Source organism: Staurois parvus, unplaced genomic scaffold (genome assembly GCF_062004578.1).
Source record: "Staurois parvus isolate SC_StPar_1 unplaced genomic scaffold, SC_StPar_1.0 ptg000025l, whole genome shotgun sequence".
Lineage (NCBI taxonomy): Eukaryota > Metazoa > Chordata > Amphibia > Anura > Ranidae > Staurois > Staurois parvus.
In genome coordinates this window covers 4,959,440-4,983,078 of record NW_028317821.1, presented here as the reverse complement: position 1 = coordinate 4,983,078, position 23,639 = coordinate 4,959,440, and the positions used below count along the sequence as shown (strand labels likewise).

Genomic DNA, 23,639 nt, shown 5'->3' with positions numbered 1-23,639 from the left:
CAGTATGTGTTCATGTGTCAGAGTAAAATGTATAGGTATTAAAGAAGTGCTGGATATAAAAAAAAAATAAACATACATACAAAAAAAGCTTTGGCCATACTTCTCTTAATTAATGTGACATCAAGTCCCCTTAACACAAAAAAAAAAAAAAAAAAAAAAAAAAACCTAATCAAATGTAAATTTAAATGGAGAAGTGTGGGATATAAAAAAAAAAAAATGCATACTGCAGTCTGATGCTGCAGCAGTCCACCGCCAGCTGTAAGACTGAGAATGGAAAGTTCAATTATCTGCTAATTGCTCAGTTCTCAGTCTTCATTGAGCAGAGAATGGATGAGTCAGTTACCGCTCTCTGCTCTGCTACTCCAGTGCTCACCAGAGTGCCGGGCTGTGGAAGGGGAGGGAATGGCCGGGTCAGGGTCTTAGCAGCACACGGAGAAGCTGGCCATTAAGGCATCTGTATGGATCCCGACATTGTCAGGATCCTCAGAGACTGGACTGGCACTGTGATGTCAGCTGACAGCGGGCTTGAGCCCACTGTCAGCTGAATCTGGATCGCAGGAGTGCAGAAATAAGTACACTCCTAAGACCCACATGAGAAGTATGGCGAAAAATGCTTTGGGCATGCTTCTCTTAATGTGACATCAAGTTCCCCATTTCACAAAAAAATGCTACCCAACAGTTCTATTCCCCATACTTTAAAGTAGTCCTAAAGGATTTTCGCACATTAAGGTACAAAAAAAAGGTTTCAGTACTTTTACTACCCTTTCAAGCTTAAAGTGGAACTTAAAGTGACTTTAAACTCACGTCAGGAAAACTTATCAATAAAATGCTGTATTGCATGCTGATCATACTTAGCCATTACAGGATTTATCTTCTGTATTCTGGAAAATACTTGGTTGATCCTGCTGTTCTCTGCCCTCCCTCTTGTCTGTGTCCCGCTGCAGCTAGATTCTTCAGAGCAGCCATTGCCACAGCAAGTAAGCATGCTTGGATTTCAGTGTGTCTCTGTGCTGAACATTTCCTCCCCTACACGGGGATAAATGACAGTCCACTCCCTTCACAGGCTTGAGCAGCATAGAGCAGGCTGTAACTATCAGAACCTCCCCCTAGATATCAATCCAGTGTACCTTTGTTCACTCAGGAAAGCAACGTGACTGCTATATACTGGCTGTGAGAAAAGATTTTTTTTTTTCTTTTTTCAAAAAGAGATACACTGTTATCATCCATTCATGTAAATAGAAGGGATAACGTTTATTAAACAATCTGTGTTTGGTATCACTTCAACGCCTTAGAGCAACATTTTCTTTTTGGTCCTGCCCCTTACAAAAATGTGCAAATTTTTTAATATGATTGGTATCTTTAGGTGTTTTGTGCTGGACTTCCTGTTTTTCAGCCTAGTCTGGGCTCCGCTGCCTCCTGGGATTGCTATGTCACAGCTATCCCAGATGGCAGTATGCTATGCATCTGTGCAGAGTTTTCTGCGTGTGCAGAGTTTTCTGCGTATGCACAGAAATGCCGCCAGCAACTACAGTGCCCATACAGTAAAAATGCTGATGCCTGTGCACATGAATTCAGTCATCCGAGCACACAGGAGCCTCAGAAAATTCTAGCATCCAACATCTTTACTGCCTTTTCTGTAAATGACCATCATAGGCATGTGGTCCTGGCTCCAAGATTGGGCTGAAAGCAGAATTCTGCATTCATTTGTCTACAAATTATTTAAATTACTGATTATATACACAGATAAAAGTATTTAAACAGAAATTAACTTACGTTGCGGCTCCACCATCATCATGGCTTCTTTCTCTGACATGACTAACTGGCAAAACTGATCTCCAACATTAGCTAGGATATATTTCGAGGTCTCCAAGTCAATGCCTTCAGCAGGAACTGAGGAGGGAACCCAGAGCCGCATTGCTTCAGAATCACTTTGCTGAGGACTCAGAAAACCTTCAACACGAAGAATTCCTTTCCGTGTGAAAACCAGCCTGAATAAGAAAGTTATTTGTCACAAACCAAGTTTGCTGCCCACTTAATCTAAAATTAAAGACCTAAAAGCACACACAGTACCTATGACTTTGCCACAGAGAAATAAGCATGATTCCATTTCAAAAGGTAAGTGTTAGCTTCATGTAATGAAGTAGATCACCTACAGTTGTCTAAATTAATGTCATTTTTTAAAACATGGTGAATCTATATAGACAAACCGCAAATACTCCAATCAAGAGAATAACAAAACTTGGAAAATAATTTATAACATTTTTAAATATTTCTGGCAAAGCTGGAAAGATCCCATATGCTGGATAAAATAGGAGTTTTGTATTCACTGTAAAATCCCTTTTCTAAAAGTTCATTGAAAATGTCTAAATCTGTATGAGATTTCAGAAAGTTACTATATAGTCAGAGTTGAAATTAGAGAAGCAGCCCAGGGAACCAAAAGTTTCTGCTGTTGTCCAATCTTAGGAGCTTGCTAAAAGGTGAAATGTGCAGACTGATTCCCTTATCAGTAGGTTAATCCTCCTAAATGAAGCAAATCAGCAGACAGGGCTGGATTAGTGAACAAGCTGTTTTACATAAAATGGAACTCCACCCAAAACATTTTGTTTGAACATGAGGAAAAGAAGTAGCAGCACTCCAATGTACAAACAGCAGACTTCTTTATTATTCAATCCATGAAGATAAATAAACAGCAATACATGGCTCTGGTATCATCAGTAGATGCATTTCACACTCCTTTAGTGTGGAAGAGAGTGTGAAATGTGTCTACTGATGTTCTCAGAGCCATGTATTGCTGTCTTTTTATCTTCATGGATTGAATAATAAAGAAGTCTGCTGTTTGTATATTGGAGTGCCACTACTTCTTTTCCTCATGTTCACTGATCCTGGTTGCAGAACAAACAGGCACACAGGCACATCCAGCAGCCTGGGATCTCTGGCAGGTTAGCTTTGGGCAGGGTGTATACCCTGTATGCTTTTTTTCATTAAAACATTTTGTTTGTCTGAATAGCATGAGAAATGTTTAGAAATTCTTTTGGGTGCTTTTGTCGTCTGTGACCTTGTATATGAAATTTCCCCTCATTACTATCCTTAAGAAAAGTATTTCAGCAGGAAAGGAAACAAGAAGAAATCCCTGAAACAGGGATAAAAAAGAAAATGTATTTTAGAAGCATGGGAAAAAGTTAGAAACAAAGTTTTTATAGCTGTGCTACACAATTGAGAAAATTTGCCAGGTGGCAGGACAGCAATGAAACCGGACAAAAGGCATTTCATCCTCTTTAAATGCACTGATGTCCAGAAGATTACATCACAAGACTGGCTAAAAAGAATTAAAAATCTATTGGTGGCTAACTATTAAAACATAACACATTTTACTGTAGCTGTGTGCTGGGGAGCCATTTTAACCCTTTTGCATTCCTCCTTTTGCTATAAAATCATGGTCACTTTAGTGACCATGAACTTATATAAGAGCTGTTAAGCAGACCCTGCTGAACAAAACAATAGCCCTGATTAGCAAATAACAAGCCGCTGATCAGAGCTATTAACCTAAAATATGACACCCCCCCCCCCCCTTCCCTCCACTTGCCCGACTTTCTCTGCCTCTGACCAGCTACTTCCTCCCTTCCACTTACGTGTCTCTAGCTGTTAAGATGGCCCGTACCCATAATGCCCCCCCCCCCCCAGCGCTGGCAGAAAGCTGTACGTGAAAAATGAAAATTTTCACCATTTTGCGAATTTTACCCCCTTTCTGCCGAGACCAATTTTCAGCTTTCAGTGTTGTACTTTGAATGACAGTCAGGTGGTCATGAAACACTGTACCCATATGAAATTTTTATCTTTTTTTCACACAAATAGAGCTAACTTTTGGTGGTATTTAATTACCACTGGCTGTTTTATTTTTTTGCTAAACAAACAAAAAAAGACCGAACATTTTGAAAAAACAAAAACGTTTTTCTTAGTTTCTATTATAAAATTTTGCAAACAAGTAATTTTTCTCCTTCACTGATGTGTGTTCATGAGGCTGCACTGGCAGGCAGCACTGATGAAGCAGTACTGATAGGCTGCACTGATGAGATGGCACTTTTGGTTGATGAGGAGGCACTAATGAGGCTGCACTGATATGTGGCACTGATGAGCACTATTAGGCAGCACTGAAGGGCGGAACTAATAAGGGGCACTGACGAGCACAGATTGGCAGCACAGCTGGGAACTTTTGGGGCTGCACTGATAATCAGGGCACAACTGATCACATGGTAAAATGCCACTGTGATTGGCCCTTTACCGTGTCATGTGATCAGCTGTGTCCAAATGACACAGAGATCAGAGTGCTTGGGGCGCAATTCTGGAAAGACGTCATATGACACCCTCCCAGAACTGGACGACCATGCTGTAGCCATCATTCGGGTATAGCGTGGTCAAGAAACGCGGTTTACAATTATTTATTTATCAAACTTGCTGTGTTTGTATCTGCTAATAATGATTTTAGTGTATTTTTAGCAAAAATAGTGATTGATGAACATTTGCACAAGTATCATGGGGCCCTAAAAATCAGTAGCACCTTCTTTATATTCTACTGGTCATGTGCTTTAAAAAATATATTGTTTTAGGGGTCTTTTACAAGCTCTGAAAATTGTAAAGGGAAAAATAAAAGCAATGGAAAAATTGCAAAAATAGTCAGCCCACCCGAGTTTAAAAGTGGAATGCGGGGCCAAAAGCGTTAAAGGCCAAACCTAAGCTAAATTATTTGTTTCATCTTTTGCTCATTTTCATCTAGTGTGGGGATTGTTAATTTCCTACTGACTGCTGGAATATTTTTCTGGTTTCCCCTTTGCAGATTAAAGCAGTTATTCAGTCCTGTTAAAAAATTAAAGGTCAGCAGCTACAAAAACTGTAAAAAAGCTGCTGACTTTTAACAATTAGACACTCACCTGTCCCAGGATCCAGCAATGCCCTCACCTTGCTGGTTTCTTCACTGGGCTTTGGTCCCAGGCACTGGCATACTAATTGTGGGCAGCCAGCTGTGACAGCTTGCGACTGCACAGCCGACTGCTCACTGCGCAGGCGTGAGCCACAATGTGCTGGATGGTTTCACAGCTTTCTGGCACCTGTGGTATGTCAAAGAAGGCTTCAAGGGGAGCCAAAATTCTGCTCAGATTGCTGCAGAGATCTGACCAGAAGTGAGGGAGCGGCTACCAGTCAATAACAGGTACCCGCCTCCCCCCCCGAAAAAAAAGATGTGCCAAATCTGATGAAGGAGAGGAGGAGGAGGAAAAGAACTTTTGGGTGAAGTTCCACTTTAAGGACAGTGTACCTCTAAATACAGTACTACAAATCAGTCTGCACAACTCTTTCCAAAATCAAGGAGCAAGCGACAATGTAGCTTTGATTCGACATGTGCAGTTGCCAACCCCCCATAGTGGTCTCCACCCTCACGTCAGCAATATACAATTGTGCCACTGTGTATAATTAGAACAATGACTTACAGTGGTCAGTTCCCAAATGGGTGAGCTACTACACTGTGCACACTGCTGGGAAGCAGGATCCCACTTTCCTTGTTCTATGTGTCTTTAGATGCACAAACCAGAGAAAGCCAGGTCCTGCTTCCCAAAGAGTGCGCAGTGCAAAAGGTTGCCTGTTTTTGTATGGGTGAACTTGCTGATAAGATATTACGGAAACCAGATTTACTTTTCCCTGATATTGTGACTACTGTCCAAAAACATACAGCGAATTAAAAAATACCTCCTGAAGTGAAAGAATCTACAAGCCACAGTGGAATCATCTTGATCTTGTTCTTTAAATTTCCGGTACCGCTCTAATCTGCACTCACGACACTTGTGCAAATGTGGTGCAACATTGATGCAAGATCCATCTTGAAGAAAAGGTTCGCCTGACTGCTTCAACTTTCTTACTTTACTCATATCTTTCAAAACCGATTGCCCTACTGCAAAACAAAAACAAAAACAAAAAAAAAAGGAAGGATGGAAATTATACCAATTAATTTTTTTATATTACACAACCCTTAAAGTTCACCTTTCATAATATGTTACACCCATACTCCAAGAGTAACATGTTATGACTGAACCGACCCCGCACCCCTGATCCCCGTTGTGACAGCTAGCAGGGGATTTTCTCCTCCCCCCCCCCCCCCCCACTGTCAAAATTTCTAAAAAAATGTGATCGTGCAGGGCTCACGGTGTTCTGTGAATGAACTACAAGTCCTGACGGTGGAGTGCCGTGGTAGTTCATTCGTTCTTCCTGTCAGTATATCTGCTTGCCCGTACAGGCAAGCAGATAGACTGACAAGTCTGCTAAAGACATGCATGGGAACAGCGATCTGCTGATCACTGCTGCAATGCTTTACAGGCGCCTGCAACAAAAAATCATAAATGCACATTTGTTTACCTGTACATTTGTTATGTTTTGTAAAAAGGTGAACTTATCCCTTAAGGCCTGATTCACACTGGACAATTTTTCAGCTGCTCCTAGGGGTGCTTTTTTGTCTGCCTCTAAACACCCCTGCATGTTAGCCTATATGTCCATATACACATAGACTATTACAGGAGTTAAGAGGCAGAAAAAAAAAAACCACACTGCCAGTACATCCAGAAGCGAAAGAAAAAGCGCTTGACGTGTGTAAACGCTTTTAAATGCAACTAAACGTGCACCAACACTGGGTGCCTTTCGCATTTGAGTGTAAATTTATTTCAATGGGCAGGATCAATTTTTATTTTGACCATTGAAATGAACTACCACCCAAGCACTTGACACGCCTAAACACATGTCCTGTGTGCATGAGGCCTAAAGAGGTTAAACTCAAGCATGTACACTACATTTTCCAGTAATACAAATATTCAGTACATCCTGCTACTTGCTCTTCCTACCTTTGAGTGGAGTAGTTCTCGGCCTTCCCTTTGCCACTTGTTTTCCCCTTCCTTTTCCCAAAAGTAAGTCAACACTGTGCTCTCCATTAGGTCCCAGCCTTCCAACAAGATGCTCTGGGATCCCTTTATAGCCAGCTCTAGAATTCAACTGCTCCTCTGAATCGCTCAGGTCACTTAAGTCACTATTAGTGCTGGAATCAGAATCTTGCTTTGATGTTCTGCTTCGTTCATCTAGAGTGAATCTATTAACAGACTCAAAAGCTGCTTTCCCATCGTGAGAGAATTCAGTGGAAGAAACAACACCAGGCTGTAGTCTACTTGACAGAGCAGTGAAAGTTCTTAGCAATGGATTGTCCAACTGCCCAGATGCTATTGCGGGTTTGTCTTCAGTTGGACTTGATGACAATGTTGGCATCTCAATAGGCTGGTTCAAGCTATTTGCTGGAGAATTTGACCTCCCATTTCCCAAAAAGGCAGAGCTTTGAAGAGATTCATTAACTGATGGCGTAGAAGGAATAGGCAACATTTTTAAAGGCTCAGTTGAAAGAAACAGAGGTTTATTTTTCAATAAAGATCCAGGGTCATCAGCTTTATGCTTATCTTGCCACAGTAGAGATGTAGGTGTACCAGATAACGAACTTTGAACTGGCTGGTTTGAAAATCCAAATGGTGAAACATCTTTTGTATTTGAAAAGGCTAAAAATGGATTTGATGGATCCTCACGGGACAGCTTTGGAGGCTGCAGAAAGAGATTTTCATGCGTCTCAGGTGGCTTTGCAGTGGGCACTTTCCCAGGAAATGCTGGAGTAAGTTTTGGCATAGAATCAGAAAAAGGCAATTTTGAATTTAGTTTAGTTTCTGAAGGAATGAGAGGTTTAGGCTTAAAAAGGGTTGAAGACAGACCTTCCTTACTTTGTTTAAATGGGTCCTTGTTTGAAGGCTCTTCTACCGAACTCTCTGATATAGCTGTAAAATAGTTGCTGGGTGGAACATTTTGGGACATACACTGAAAAAACAGGTTTTTAGATAAGTCTGTATCTTTTGAATCTTCTTGTAGACTTGACCCAAATTGGAATCCAACTGAACTGGTACCTTGTACTGTACCATTCGCTGGATTTCGACCCTCTCCAAATGTTAACGGGTGGACCGACATCCCAAAGCCACTACTTACTGGCACTGGCTTTTTGAAACTCTTTGGAAAAAAAGGGAAAAAATTGTAATGTCATATAGATGGATCTCTAAAATGAAACAGTTAAGCTGGCCATACATGGTTAGATATTCAGTTGAACATTCATAGAAAAAGCATTCATCAGAACATTCTTTCTTGCCATCGTTGAGTTAACTAATTTTGTTTGTAAGTCGACAGCATTTCATCCAGACCTGCCATTTGAATGGAATCCGGGGATATTAAACAAGTTTCGTTAGAATACGTATTATTTTTCCCAAACAAAAAACACATTCACAGTCAGAATGTTCGAAAACAAACATTTTCATACAAGACTCTATTGGAGTTTGGCCAGCTTTACTGCACTTTGACTTGTACTTTTCACAACTTTTGACAATATTTTAGTATTCAGATATTAATTACATCTAAAATTATTTCCAGGGTCCATCCTCTATTGCCAGGAAGTTTGAAAAACAAACAGCAAGTTGTCCATTATCTACTAGTACATCCCCTTAAAATAAAAATAAAGCCATCTTAAAGTCCAACTACAGCCAAAACAGCATTTGTTTTTTTGAGTTGAAAAGGGTCAGAACCTCTCTCGTTTTTATTGAAGTCTGTGCTCACACTGAAGAGAATTTACCTAGCTACGTTCTTCCCAATCTTTCGAAAGAGGTTACAGGCAGTCAAAAACTCTGGCAGAAGTTCCAATATCTAAACCCCTACCTTGTGCAAAAAACACCTGACTGAATATAGGCTTTAAAGCAGAACAGCAAATGTGCACTCTATGCAGCAATGTGTCTCTGCCATTGGCATGTTTACCTGCTTTTTTTCCTGGGTTTGGCATCAACTGGCCATCTTGAATAGCCAGCCCAGGAATGATATACCTCCCATGCATCTGCATGGAAGTAGATTCAACTTGCCATGATGAGAATGTACAGTGGGGTGAACAAATATTCAGTCCTTTCATGTTTCTTTTTTTTTTTTGCATATTTGTCACACTTAAATGATTCAGGTCTTTAAACAAAATTTTAATACTACACAAAAATAACCTGAGTAAATAAAAAATGCAGTTTGTAAATAATTTCATTTAAGGTAAAAAAGCTGGCCAAACTTGCCTGGCCCTATATAAAAAGGTGGTGGTAGTGTGATGGCCTGGGGCTGCATTGCAGCTTCAGGACCTGGACGACAAGCCATAACTTATGGAACCATGAATTCTGCGCTCTACTGGAAAATCCCAAAGGAGAATGTCTGGCTATCAGTTTGTGACCTCAAGCATGCTTCTTAGGTTATACAGCAGGACAATGATCCCAAAACACACCAGCAAATCCACCTCTGAATGGCTCAAAAAAAAAAATGAAGGCTTTGGAGTGGCCTACTCAAAGTCCAGACTTAAATCCGATTGAGATTTTGTGGCATGACCTTAAACAGGCTGCTCATGCTCAAAAACCCTCCAATGTGGCTGAATTAAAACAATTCTTTGAACGGTTTGTGGACAATACAGATCTCTCCCCTATCAGCTCCTGCACACTGCTTTGTAGGCTGAAGCACACTACAGTATGTAACATGGCACAGAGCACAGTTAACCCTTTGATCAACCCCACATTAACCCCTTCCTGCCCAGTGCCATTAGTACAGTGTCCGTGCTTTTCATTAGCATTGATCACTGTATTGGTGTCCCTGGGATGTCAATGACACCAAGTCAGTTCCCTCCAGTGTCAGAATGCCACTGCAGTCCCGCTATAAGTGCCCGCTGATCGCCGACATTACTAGTAAAAAAAAAAAAAAAAAGATCCCATATATACCAATTGTAAACGCTATAACTTTCATGTAAACCAATTAATTTACACGTATTGGGATTTTGTTTTAGCAAAGACATGTAGCAGAATACATTTTGACCTAAATTTATGACGAAATTGATTATTAAAAAAAATTTTTTACTGGACACGTTTAACAGCAAAAAGTAAAAAATAATGTTTTTTTTTCTCAAAATTGGCTTTTTTTTTTGTATAGCGCAAAAAATTTAAGCGCACAGGCGATCAAATATCACTGAAAGAAAGCTCTATTTGTGGGGAAAAAAAGGACGTAAAGTTAATTTGGATGCAGCGTTCCATGACCGCGCAATTCTCAGTTAAAGTAACGCAGCGCCATAACGCAAAAAATTACCTGGTCAGGAAGGGGGGTAAATCCTCTGAAGTGGTTAATACTGTTTGTGTAATATTAAAATTTGTTTGATGATCTGAATCATTTAAGTGTGACAAAAAAAAAAAAAAAATATATATATATATATATATATATATATATATATATATATATATATATATATATATATATATATATATATATATATTAAAAGCACAGCAATGTACACTAAGCTGCACAAGTGTACATTCAAAAGAAACATTGCTGGCAGCCAGATATTTTATTCCAGCAATGTTTCTAGTACGGACTTTAAAGAAAACCAGTGATGAATGGGTATTTCTACAATATCAATTTCTAGATCTTTTCCTACTTCTTTCACATTTGGGAACCTTGCATCAACATGAAATCTGAAGAATCAAGTTTGTCTTCTTTTCTCTGTGTGTGCCAAATGTGAGGATTCTTGCAATATGATAGAGGTACACAAATCGAGGGAGAATATATCAAGCTAGCATATTAAACATGATTTCCAGTGGGCAAGATTTATCAGCAAAGCTGTGAGCAGACAACAAATCATCTGATGAACAACAAATCAAGTGGTCACATAAAATTAAAGACTAACTCCACCTTGAAGTCAAGATTACATGTTCCACTCAAATTTAAGGTATAACATGTAACATGCTGCCACAGCCACATTATTTATTTGCAGAAATCTGTGAATGAATAAACTACAAGCCCCATCTTCCACCACAGTAGATGGACTTGTCACTCCCAATAAAACAAACGTGCTGTGATTAACACACTCCTAGTCCACTGATGCTTCTTCCAGCTCTACCTGAAAGTGTGTACCTCATTGCACACAGAGGACTGGTTAAAGAGTCTGAAGGAGCCTTGAACTGAACCCCTGATCCACTGATTGCAAATGCATTGCTATGCAGGCTCATTTGCAAAAATAATAAATGCACATTTTATTTTCTGCAAGTATACAGTCATGGCCGAAATTGTTGGCACCCTTGATATTTCTCCAGGAAATCATGTATTTCTCACGAAACGTATTGCATTAACACATGTTTTGCTATACACATGTTTATTCCCTTTGTGTGTATTGGGACAAAACAAAAAAAGGGAGGAAAGAAAGCAAATTCGACATAATGTCACACAAACCTCCAAAAATGGGCTGGACAAAAGTATTGGCACCCTTTCACAACTGCGGATAAATAAGAATGTTACAAGCATGTGATGCTCCTGTAAACTCACCTGGGGCAAGTAACAGGTGTGGGCAATATAGAAATCACACCTGAAAGCAGATAAAAAGGAGAGACGTTCACTTAACCTTTGCATTGTGTGTCTGTCTGTGCCACACTAAGCATGGACAACAGAAAGAGGAGACGAGAACTGTCTGAGGACCTGAGAACCAAAATTGTGGCAAAATATCAACAATCTCAAGGTTACAAGTCCATCTCCAGAGAACTAGATTTGCCTTTGTCCACAGTGCGCAACATTATCAAGAAGTTTGCAACCCATGGCACTGTAGCTAATCTCCCTGGTCGTGGACGGATGAGGAAAATTGATGAAAGATTGCAACGCAGAATAGTCCGGATGGTGGATAAGCAGCCCCAAACATGTTCCAAAGACATTCAAGCTGTCCTGCAGGCTCAGGGAGCATCAGTGTCAGCGCGAACTATCCGTCGACATTTAAATGAAATGAAACGCTATGGCAGGAGACCCAGGAGGACCCCACTGCTGACACAGAGACATAAAAAAGCAAGACTACAGTTTGCCAAAATGTACTTGAGTAAGCCAAAAGCCTTCTGGGAAAACGTCTTGTGGACAGATGAGACCAAGATAGAGCTTTTCGGTAAAGCACATCATTCTACTGTTTACCGAAAACGGAATGAGGCCTACAAAGAACAAAACACAGTACCTACGGTAAAATATGGTGGAGGTTCAATGATGTTTTGGGGTTGTTTTGCTGCCTCTGGCACTGGGTGCCTTGACTGTGTGCAAGGCATCATGAAATCTGAGGATTACCAAAGGATTTTGGGTCGCACTGTAGGGCCCAGTGTCAGAAAGCTGGGTTTGCGTCCAAGATCCTGGGTCTTCCAGCAGGACAATGACCCCAAACATACGTCAAAAAGCACTCAGAAATGGATGGCAAAGAAGCGCTGGAGAGTTCTGAAGTGGCCAGCAATGAGCCCAGATCTAAATCCCATTGAACACCTGTGGAGAGATCTTAAAATTGCTGTTGGGAAAAGGTGTCCTTCCAATAAGAGAGACCTGGAGCTGTTTGCAAAGGAAGAGTGGTCCAAAATTCCGGGTGAGAGGTGTCAGAAGCTTATTGATGGTTATAGGAAGCGACTGATTTCAGTTATGTTTTCCAAAGGGTGTGCAACCAAATATTAAGTTAAGGGTGCCAATACTTTTGTCCAGCCCATTTTTGGGGTTTTGTGTGACATTATGTCATATTTGCTTTTCTGCCTCTGTTTTATATTTGTTCCAATACATACAAAGGGAATAAACATGTGTATAGCAAAACATGTGTTAATGCAATACCTTTTTTGTGTGAAATACTTGATTTTCAGGAAAAATATCAAGGGTGCCAACAATTTCGGCCATGACTGTATATGCATGAATTTTTTTTTTTCAAAATGTGGATATAACCTTCAAATCTCTATTTTTTTCTCACAGTTAAAGATTCATTAAAAAAAAAAAAAAAAAAACTGAAGCAAATGAAAAAAAGTATAGTACATGGACATATAGAAACAACTGCATATTATATCAGACAGCTCACAAAAGAGAGATGGTCAGTCACATGTGTAAGGAATCTCTGCACCATGACACTAAGGGGGAACAATGAATAAAGTCAATAAGGTGCTGCTTTATTGTTTCTCTTGCTAAAATGGCACTGCTTCCTGCTCCATCTCCACTTGTGATTAAGCTCTGCCTTATACAAATTGCTACTCAATCTGAATAATGTAAACATTTATGCCTCTATAATCCCTTCATGACCAAAAGCATTTTGTGCCAGGGGAGACCTTGGCTTCAATGTGAACAATGTGCTTTTGCATAGTGCAAAGCAAAGGATCCACAGCAATATTGGGCCCTGTAGCAGCTTATACTCATATATGCAATATTAAATTTGTATAAATATTTAGAATCAGGCAATACAGGATCTAGGGGTTTTACTTTGTGTCAGTAAGAATCAGGGTTGTATATCAGCTGTAATACCAGTTTTCTGTTGGTTTCACCAATGTACACCACCATAGAGGACTATGCACCAAATTACCTCTCCAATGGCCCAGCCAGACTTGTTATTTTCTTCTGCTGTCACATTGGAAAGAACAACGTCAGAAATCCGTACTGTGGTTGGAGTTACTCCTGCAGAAGCTGCTGTCTCAGTTGTGCTTTCAACATTGTCAACTTTGCTCCCAGATCTCACCGATTCAGACCTCAATGAAGTTTGACTTGCTATGACACTAAATGATGGAAAAGTAGTCCCATCGGCAACAGGCTGATCTTGCACAACTAAAGTGCGGCCATTCTCTTTGGTGTAAGTTGCAAAACGAATATTAGGATTCATTTGTGGAACAAAGTGCAATAGTTGTTTTGATCTGGACTCTGCTGTGGGATCTGTGATGCTGCTTCCTTTCCAGGTTCCTTGACTGACCTCATTAGAATCCCCACCAGTGCTATCTGAATCTTTCTTCTCAGCTTTTTGCTTCTTTGCAGAGAAATCACCTTCTGTGTCAGGGTTTTTTCTTCGTCGGCCATCCCTCCCATCTGCAGTTTCTTTTTTCTTCTTAGATTTTGATGCTTTTGTTACTTTTATGAGTGTATCCTGCAATAGATCATGTGTTAGCTACTTTTCATTCTAATTACATAATTTCATCATACAAATGTTGCACAGCAAAATATTAGAAACATTGAAGGGGAATTACCAAAGATTCCTGTGCCAGTATAATGGAGCAAGAAACTGATGTGAGTGGCGTGCACCACATTAACAAAGCAGATAGACTTGTTTTAGGTTTATTTGTGCCAGTTTCTATTTCAGAGTGAAACAGAAGTCATGGGTGGTCAAAAGGAAGCCAGAACAAGCAGCTACTTATGCCATGTCTGGTGCTTGCTCCCAATATGTTAACTGGGAGCAGGATCTGATGTGTCTGTGCCACTCTTTAATTCCCCCATTAATTTTAAAATGCACAAAATTGAAGGCAAAAAAAAGAGGAATTCTGACCTACCCATAAATTCCACAATTTGGGAGTACAGTACAGGACACAGACGGAGTATTCATAGACTCTGGGTTACAGGCTCATAACTTCAGGTGATTTGACATAGGTAAAACTTTTGGAAACATATCCCCTGGGTAGTTACCCAATAACCCTACACCACTCTGTGTGTCCTTGATTTTGTACCAACCAATGTAGACTAACCAGAGAATGGAAGGAAGGGTGGTCTGTGTCCTATATCATATTCCAAGCTAAAAATTGACAGATTAATTGAAAATTACTATTATCTTAATTGTACAAAGTATTCACAGACCAGGGGACCTCCCCAAGCAAAAGAATGAGAAGGGTGGGCAACAACTAACTAAACATAACTGTAACAGGCTCAATAATAACAAGGGTCAAAAAGACCCAACGTAAGCAGGCCTGCTGCAATAACTGTGACCGCATAACATTGGACGTACACCTGGTAGAATTTTGAAAAAGAACAGAAAGCCCAAGAAATTCCCACTAATCTGATGGAATTGGCACCTAAAAGCTTTGAGATTTGTCCCCAAGAGTGCAACCTTTGGTGATCAGATTTCCTATCCATCAAGCGATTGTGGACTTGGAAGCAGGATGTCCCTTGTGAGGTCCTAAGGACAGTTCATACAGGGAATCCATCTGTTTGATCGAACCTGTTGTTTTGAGGAAGACTAATGGTTTGGACTACATTCGAGCAATGAAGATAGATTTCCTTTTTAATGCTCTGGAGCAAGGCATAAGAATGGTAAGACTATGACCTCACTGAGGTGGAAGACTAATACCACCTTAGGAAGAAAGGACAGTCTTGGGCGTAAGGCCAGGTTCACACCTGTGTGTTTTTTTTGCATTTTGCAGGAATGCAGTGCATGCCATTTATCATGATTTTCTATGGATCACGTGCCAATCTATGCATTTTTTGCTGGTGCCTTTTTTGGAAAGGGTCAGGGACTTCTTCCGCAGTAGTTTGCATTTTTAGTCCAATAGACTTGAATGGAACTGCACAGAAAATACAAGTGCTGCATTCTGCATGTTTTTGATGCGTTTTAAATCTGCCCAGCAACAAGTTGGCCAAAAAATAAAAAAAAGCAAAACACATTAAAAACACATAAAAAATGAATGTGTAAAAAAGTACCGCAAAAAGCACTGCAGAAACGGATCAAATGCAAACTGCATAGGTGTGAACCTAGCCTAAGACAGCATTGTCATTGTGAAGTATGAAAAAAGGCTCCTTACAAGACAGAACTGCTGAGAAACACTTGACAGACATTGTGGCAAGCAAAAAGGCCACTTTGCAGTAGAGGTCATCTGAGGGCAGCACAGTGGCTAAATGATTAGCACTTCCGCCTGGCAGTACTTGGGTCGCTGGTTCGAATCCCAGCCACGGCACCACCTGCCTGGAGTTTGCATGTTCTCCCTGTGCCTGCGTGAGTTTCCTCCGGGTACTCCAAAGACATGCTGGTAGGCGAATTGGATCCTGTCTAAATTGGCCCTAGTATGTGTATGTATGAATGAATGGATGTAAGTTAGGAACCTTAAATTGTACACCCCTTGAGGGTTAGGGACTGATGTGAATGTACAATATATATGTAAAGCGCTGCGTAAATTGATGGCGCAATAGAAGTACCCGAAATAAATAAGGGAATATCCATGATGGGTTCAAAGCGTGGTTTCTGCAAGGCAGAGAGAACAAAGTTGAGAGATATACCTTGAATAACGTTTTTTTACTAGGGAGAGCGAAGCCAGAAGTCTTTGAAAGAATATAAACAAGACTGAAACTTGTCCTTTCAGAAGGCTTAAGGCTAAGTTCTGGTCAACGACTGATTGTAGAAAGGCCAGAATGCGTGGCACACAGCAATCTCTGGCACTGAAATAGCCTGTGTTCACACCAAGCAAAGAAGGATTTCCAGGTACAGTAAGTTTATCTTTCTAGATATGAAATTTCTTGTTTTCAGCAAGGCAAAAAGAACAGACCCAGGGACCCCTCTATCTCTTAAGACGTGGGCTCCAACAACCATGCCAATAAAGCAAGAGTCTGAGAAGCAGGATGGAATAGAGGGTCCCGAGATAGCAGATCCAGCCTGTTAGAAAGATGCCAGGGGTTGTCTGCTAGAAGTCCGAGTATGTCTGTGTACCAGGTTGCTCTGGGCCAGTTTGATGCAATGAGAATCACCTTCTTCCTCTCTTGCTGCATGTTTGATGTGGAATTCACACTAAGGGAAAGGCACAAATTAGTCTGAACGGAGATCAGAGAATTATCAAGGCATCAAAAGCCAATGCTAGAGGATCCTTGGTTATGGTCACAAACAGTAAATGTTTGTCAAATCTGGAGACTAGAATATCTACATTCGGAGTGCCCCATTTTGGACATATCAGATTGAAAAGGTCTGGGTGAAAGGCCCATTCATTCCCCTTGATCAAGGTAGTGCCCTCTGAGTAAAACTGCTTTCCAGTCAACCACTCCAGGGATGTGGACTCCAGACATTACTAGATAGTAAGTTTCCATTAATTAAATTATCTGGCTCTGCTTCCTTCAAGGCTGCATGTCTCCTGGTGGCCTCTTGATAGTTCATGAATATCACAGCCAAGGCATTGTCTGACTGCACTGATTGGGCGTCTTCACAGACATCCAGAGTTGAGGAGCCATTCATATTGCTCTGAGCTCAAGGATGTTGATGGGGAGCTTGGCTTCTGCTGATAACCATGTTCCCTGGACCATGAAGGAGCATAACACTCCTTCCTAACCTGAAAGACTGACATCTATTTTCACTTTCCAGTGATAAAGAATAAAAGACTTCCCTATTGTTAAGGCTGCGCTAAAGATCCATCAAGTTAGGGTATTGTGTTAGTGAGGTCTTGAAAGAAATTACATGATTAGCACAACCGAAGGAGGCTATAATAAGGCCTGGGGCTCTCATGGAGAATTTCATTGTGGGATGCCTCTGACTTCACTTATTGAGTGCGAGCTCTGAGAGAGAAAATGTTATTCTCTGAAAAGAAAACTTTTGCTTGGGATTTATTCAAGACCAAGGATTCCAGTCAAAAAGCAGGCTGGTGAGCAGATTTCTAGAAATTTTTCTCCCAGCATCTGAATTGTCCTGTGCACATTTGCAGACAGCTGTAAAGTATAGGAATCTTTCAGGAGAATGTAAATCTAAATAACTTTTGACCTGGACGCCTTAAGTGAGAAGGGCAAGAAGAGGTGGTAGAACCTTTGTGAATACTATGGGGAGCAGAGGATAGGCTGAAGAGCAGTGCAACGAACTGGAAATGACTGTCTGCCACTGCAAAGCAAAGAAAGGACTGATGAGGTGGATAAATGGGAATGTGCCGATACGCATCTTGGATCTGTGCAGGTGCCAGGTGTTCCCCCGGACTCAGAGAAAATTACGGACCTTGCGGATTCCATGCAAAATTTCATAATTTAAATTAATTTGTTGAGGGATTTTAGGCACAAAATAGGATGAATACCCCCACTGGGCTTTGGTACTGTGAACGGGTTTAAACAGAATCCTTTGAATCAGTCTTATGGGGATGCTGGTACAACTACTCTGTGGGACACAAGAGGCTTCAGAGCATTCTACAAATCTGAATGTCCTGAATTTTTTTTTCTGATTGTCCTTGAGTTTTTCACTGATTTGAGAGAAGAAAGCACTGAGGGAGTCAAGATTTGAACTCTAATTTTGTACCCCTTTGAATTCACTGATTGAACACACAGGCCTGGGACGCTTGTGACATCTCTGACCCAGAGGCAAACTGTAACAAACATTCCCACACTCGTAGTGAGGGTGTCCCTTCACTGGGAAGAGGTAAGATTTGGTGGGCTTTGTGGGCCATATCGTGAGCTGAAAGGAAGGACTGAATTTGGGCTTAAAAGTTAAAAGTGAAGCCTGGGTAGTGTTGAGATGCTATGCATTTTGAGAAGGTAGAGGCTTCTGAGAAAAGAGATTTTAGACCTTTCTGTTGTGGAAGAACCACCCTTCCTCCTGTGACATCTGTGATTAATTTGTCAAGTGCCTCACCAAAGAAAGATTCTCCTTCAAAGGGCATAGGACTGAGGCTTCTTACAGGCAGCTTCAGCTGAGCAGGATTTGAGCCACATGATCCTTTGCATGTGAATGAAGATCTCCGCCATTCTGGAAATTTGTGTCCTTCCCATTTCTAGAGCATCCAAAAAAAAACAGCAGAGCAGAACATAACTGCTGTAATTGCTCTGTTAAAGTAAGGTCCTAGAACACAGGGTTATGTCGATTGTTCATGGACATACTGATTTTGCAGCAAAAGCTGACTGCATGGCTGGGCCAAACTTTCTATCTGCAGAATCTTTGAAAGAAGAAACATCTTCAGTTGGTGAGATGTTTAAGACTTAGACAGCAAGATCTTTCACCTTGTTTCCATCACAGCTTAGGATGAGGATATTCCCCTTGTGGGGTAGTCACAGATTAAGGTGCGCAATTAAGGGTAAGTGTGCCCGGTACGCAGCAACCTAAGTAAGGATCATCCTGTAGCAACACCCTCATTGCGAAAAGGCAGTACGCAGCTCCTGAGTACCTTATAAGGGCTCTAGGCAAAAGTGACAGTATGCAAATTGTGGTGTGAGGTAACACCTGGTCATCCACCTAAGAAGAAGCTCTAAGTGGTTGAATTTTATCAACAAGTTTGAAAAGTTTACACTTTTAAATTTAATACATTCCAAACATAGTCCAGTTTTTACAGTAACAGTCAAAGATATGGGATGACCCTGTCTTACCCGTCCATACTACTGGACTGTATATAAAGTCCAGGCTTCACCTGTCACAGTGGGCATATCCCTGAAGGGTCTGAGTTTCATATAGATGGACCACAGCCCTGGACCTGTAAAACATCTTGCGGCTGGCTACAAGCGTTGCACCAAGTGCCAAGGTGAGCACCCCACAGAGGATCCCAGTGCCTGAAGCAATATTATAGGCTGTCCTCACAATATGGAGAAGAGGTCCATCATCCTAGGACACTAAAAAAAACTTGCAAAGTGTGGTAAGATTATGGGGGAGGCACCCAGAGGTCATGTCCTCAAATACTTTGTCAGTGTCCAATCAACAGATGGTACAAACCTATAACCCAGGGTCTATGAATACTTTTCCTTTGTGCCCTGTACTATACAATCAAGATATGGGAGATTTAACTAGCATACAGTCAGGTCCATAAATATTGGGACATCGACACAATTCTAACATTTTTGGCTCTATACACCACCACAATGGATTTGAAATGAAACAGACAAGACGTGCTTTACCTGCAGACTGTCAGCTTTAATTTGAGGGTATTTACATCCAAATCAGGTGAACGGTGTAGGAATTACAACAGTTTGCATATGTGCCTCCCACTTGTTAAGGGACCAAAAGTAATGGGACAGAATAATAATCATAAATCAAACTTTCACTTTTTAATATTTGGTTGCAAATCCTTTCCAGTCAATTACAGCCTGAAGTGTGGAACGCATAGACATCACCAGATGCTGGGTTTCATCCCTGGTGATGCTCTGCCAGGCCTCTACTGCAACTGTCTTCAGTTCCTGCTTGTTCTTGGGGCATTTTCCCTTCAGTTTTGTCTTCAGCAAGTGAAATGCATGCTCAATCGGATTCAGGTCAGGTGATTGACTTGGCCATTGCATAACATTCCACTTCTTTCCCTTAAAAAACTCTTTTGGTTGCTTTTGCAGTATGCTTTGGGTCATTGTCCATCTGCACTGTGAAGCGACGTCCAATGAGTTGTGAAGCATTTGGCTGAATATGAGCAGATAATATTCCCGAAACACTTCAGAATTCAGCCTGCTGCTTTTGTCAGCAGTCACATCATCAATAAATACAAGAGAACCAGTTCCACTGGCAGCCATACATGCCCACGCCATGACACTACCACCACCATGCTTCACTGATGAGGTGGTATGCTTAGGATCATGAGCAGTTCCTTTCCTTCTCCATACTCTTCTCTTCCCATCACTCTGGTACAAGTTGATCTCGGTCTCATCTGTCCATAGGATGTTGTTCCAGAACTGTGAAGGCTTTTTTAGATGTCATTTGGCAAACTCTAATCTGGCCTTCCTGTTTTTGAGGCTCACCAATGGTTTCTATCTTGTGGTGAACCCTCTGTATTCACTCTGGTGAAGTCTTCTCTTGATTGGTGACTTTGACACACATACACCTACCTCCTGGAGAGTGTTCTTGATCTGGCCAACTGTTGTGAAGGGTGTTTTCTTCACCAGGGAAAGAATTCTTCGGTCATCCACCACAGTTGTTTTCCGTGGTCTTCCGGGTCTTTTGGTGTTGCTGAGCTCACCGGTGCGTTCCTTCTTTTTAAGAATGTTCCAAACAGTTGTTTTGGCCACGCCTAATGTTTTTGCTATCTCTCTGATGGGTTTTTTTGTTTTTTTCAGCCTAATGATGGCTTGCTTCACTGATAGTGACAGCTCTTTGGATCTCATCTTGTGAGTTGACAGCAACAGATTCCAAATGCAAATAGCACACTTGAAATGAACTCTGGACCTTTTATCTGCTCATTGTAATTGGGATAATGAGGGAATAACACACACCTGGCCATGGAACAGCTGAGAAGCCAATTGTCCCATTACTTTTGGTCCCTTAACAAGTGGGAGGCACATATGCAAACTGTTGTAATTCCTACACCGTTCACCTGATTTGGATGTAAATATCAAATTAAAGCTGGCAGTCTGCAGTTAAAGCACATCTTGTTCGTTTCATTTCAAATCCATTGTGGTGGTGTATAGAGCCAAAAATGTTAGAATTGTGTCGATGTCCCAATATTTATGGACCTGACTGTATATCGTATTTTTCGCTCCATAAAGACAGTTTTTTCCCCCCAAAAAATGGAGGGAAATGTCTGTGCGTCTTATGGGGCGAATATGGAGCGGCAGACCTGGTATTCCCGCCGCCGCTGTGTTAGAATACCAGGTCGGCCGCTGGGCTCTTCTGTGCAGGAGAACCTGCTCCTCGGTCCAGTGGTGTCCTCAGTGTCTTCTCTCTCTGGCGCTGGCATCCTTAGTGTGGGCACCCGGCTCTGACAGCTTGCGGCTTCACAGCCAGGTGCCCACTGCGCATGCAAGAGAAACGCTGCACTTTGTGAATGGTCCGGCAATCTTCTGGGACTTGTCACATGTCCCAGAAGACGGGGAGAGAGCACAACTCCGCGGAAGTGGGTACCTGTCAAATTTGGGTACCCGCTCCCCCCCTTCTGCTCCCCAAAGGTCCGCAGTCTCTGGTCATCTCCTGTACTAGGTCCGCAGTCTCTGGTCAGTTCCTATACTATGTCTGCAGTCCATTGGTTCAGAATATTTTATTTCTTGTTTTCCTCCTCTAAAACCTAGGTGCATCTTATGGTCAGATACGTCTTATGAAGCGAAAAATACAGTTAATTCCTTATCTTGGAGTACAGGACAAAGAACATGTTTTCTTAGATCATGTGTTATTGGCAGCTACCTACCATCAGGTGATTGGATATCAGAGTATACCATATAACCCTGCCCACTCTGTGAGACTCCAGATTTTTAGCAAGGAACAGGAAATTATCAAAACAGAGAGGAGAGAGGCCTCTGTCCTGCACTGTACTCCAAGATAAGAAATTTAAGAGCAAAGCAAAATTACTATTATCCTAATTGTAATGTAAAGGACTCGTATGCTTAGACCATGAGAAGTAGTCAAGCAATAACCTAAGTGGTGGGCAACAACATAGCAATCATAATTGCCAAAAGGTCCACACGAGAAGAAGGGTTAAAGAACCCTAATAAAAATCTCAAATGACTGCAAGAAGCACCTTGCAACCAAAGCTCGCATCACCCGAGGCCTGACCATCCACTTGGCAGAACTTGAAGAATATGTGAACAGAGGACCATGTGAGGCCTTGCAAAACTGGAAAGCAGATGCTTGATGCTGAAAAGCCCAAAGAAACATCAAAAGCTATGGTGGAATGGGTTCTAATAGGGTAAAGAGGAACTCTGTCACTAAGGGCATATGCCCTGGAAATCATATGCCTGATCCACCTAGCACAAAAAGTGACGGCTTTAGGGTAGATCTGGCCAAACCGGACCATATCTAACAATGTTGGGCCATGTTTTGTGGAAGGACAAAAGGGAAATGAAGAACAGTGTACTCATTGAGATGAAAAGGTTTTGGTCATAAAAGCACTTTGTCCTTGTGTAAAAAAAAAGAAAGGGCTCTTTACAGGAAGGAGCTACAAAATAAGAGACACACTTAAAAGATGCAATGACTACTGGGAAGCCAGCCATACAAATGAGGTCTTCCAACAGATTATTCCTAATTGGTTCAAAGGGAGGTACACCAGGATGAGACCCCAAAGCAACACATAACATCTAATTGGGGGATTCATATGAGCAAGTCACAGAAGAAGTCTTAATGAGGGATTGCAAGACAGAGGTTTCTTTAAAAAAGGGATAAAGCAGAAACCTATCCCTAGAAGGAACTCAGGGCCAGATTGCTGGTCAAGACCAGACTGAAGGAAGGCCAAAATAGGAGTTAGAGTATACCCTAGAACTAAGCCTCCTATCCTTGCATCAGGCAAAGTAAGTCTCATGTGCGACAATAAATCTTACAGGAGCTTGATTTTCCTACTCTGAGTACGGTGGGAACAGAATCAGAAAAAACCCTATTCTTTAAAGGGCTACCAAACAGAGAAGTATTAACTGCAATAATTCATTCACATAAATCATATACTGTATATCACACCACTGTATTTTGTTGTTTTAATTCTTTAAGTACCCTATCCCTGCAGCAATGTTGTGTGGTCACATGATCTTCCCCTGTTCTTTGGCATCTGCAGGGAATGATCCTTAGGAAGGGACGTCTATTACTCTACTGATGTATGTTCTCTACAGTATGAGTCTGCACAGCCCCGCTTCATATGACAAGTCACTTGACTATAAATAAAAAAAGTTTTGAAACAGCAATTCATATTAAATATAAAAAACTGTTTTACAGCTCCCTATAAATCTTTATTGAATAACAAATGTGCACTTTTGTGCATTAATATGGTGTAGGCGGAGTCAAAGATGATTGACACTAGCTTTCATTTTGCTCTGACAGCATTTGTATCCAAGGCTCTTTTTTAATTAACAGGTACTGCATTAGCAAATACATATGATATGTCTAATTAAAAATATTTTTTTTCCTGTGAGTTTCTTAGTGGATGTAATCAATCAGCATACTA

The 23,639-nt window shown here is 41.2% G+C and overlaps 1 protein-coding gene across 1 annotated transcript in view; it reads right to left on the bottom strand.

Moving 5' to 3' along the window:
- Positions 1-23,639, bottom strand: part of KDM3B (lysine demethylase 3B) — an 85,035-nt gene that overhangs the window by 29,287 nt on the left and 32,109 nt on the right. Inside the window, exons 7-10 of the mRNA XM_089694057.1 lie at positions 13,466-14,017; positions 6,879-8,070; positions 5,737-5,938; positions 1,774-1,988 (exon numbers count right to left, since the gene is read on the bottom strand). Coding sequence (XP_089550183.1) covers positions 1,774-1,988; positions 5,737-5,938; positions 6,879-8,070; positions 13,466-14,017 — 2,161 coding nt within the window. The remainder of the gene's footprint in view (positions 1-1,773; positions 1,989-5,736; positions 5,939-6,878; positions 8,071-13,465; positions 14,018-23,639) is intronic.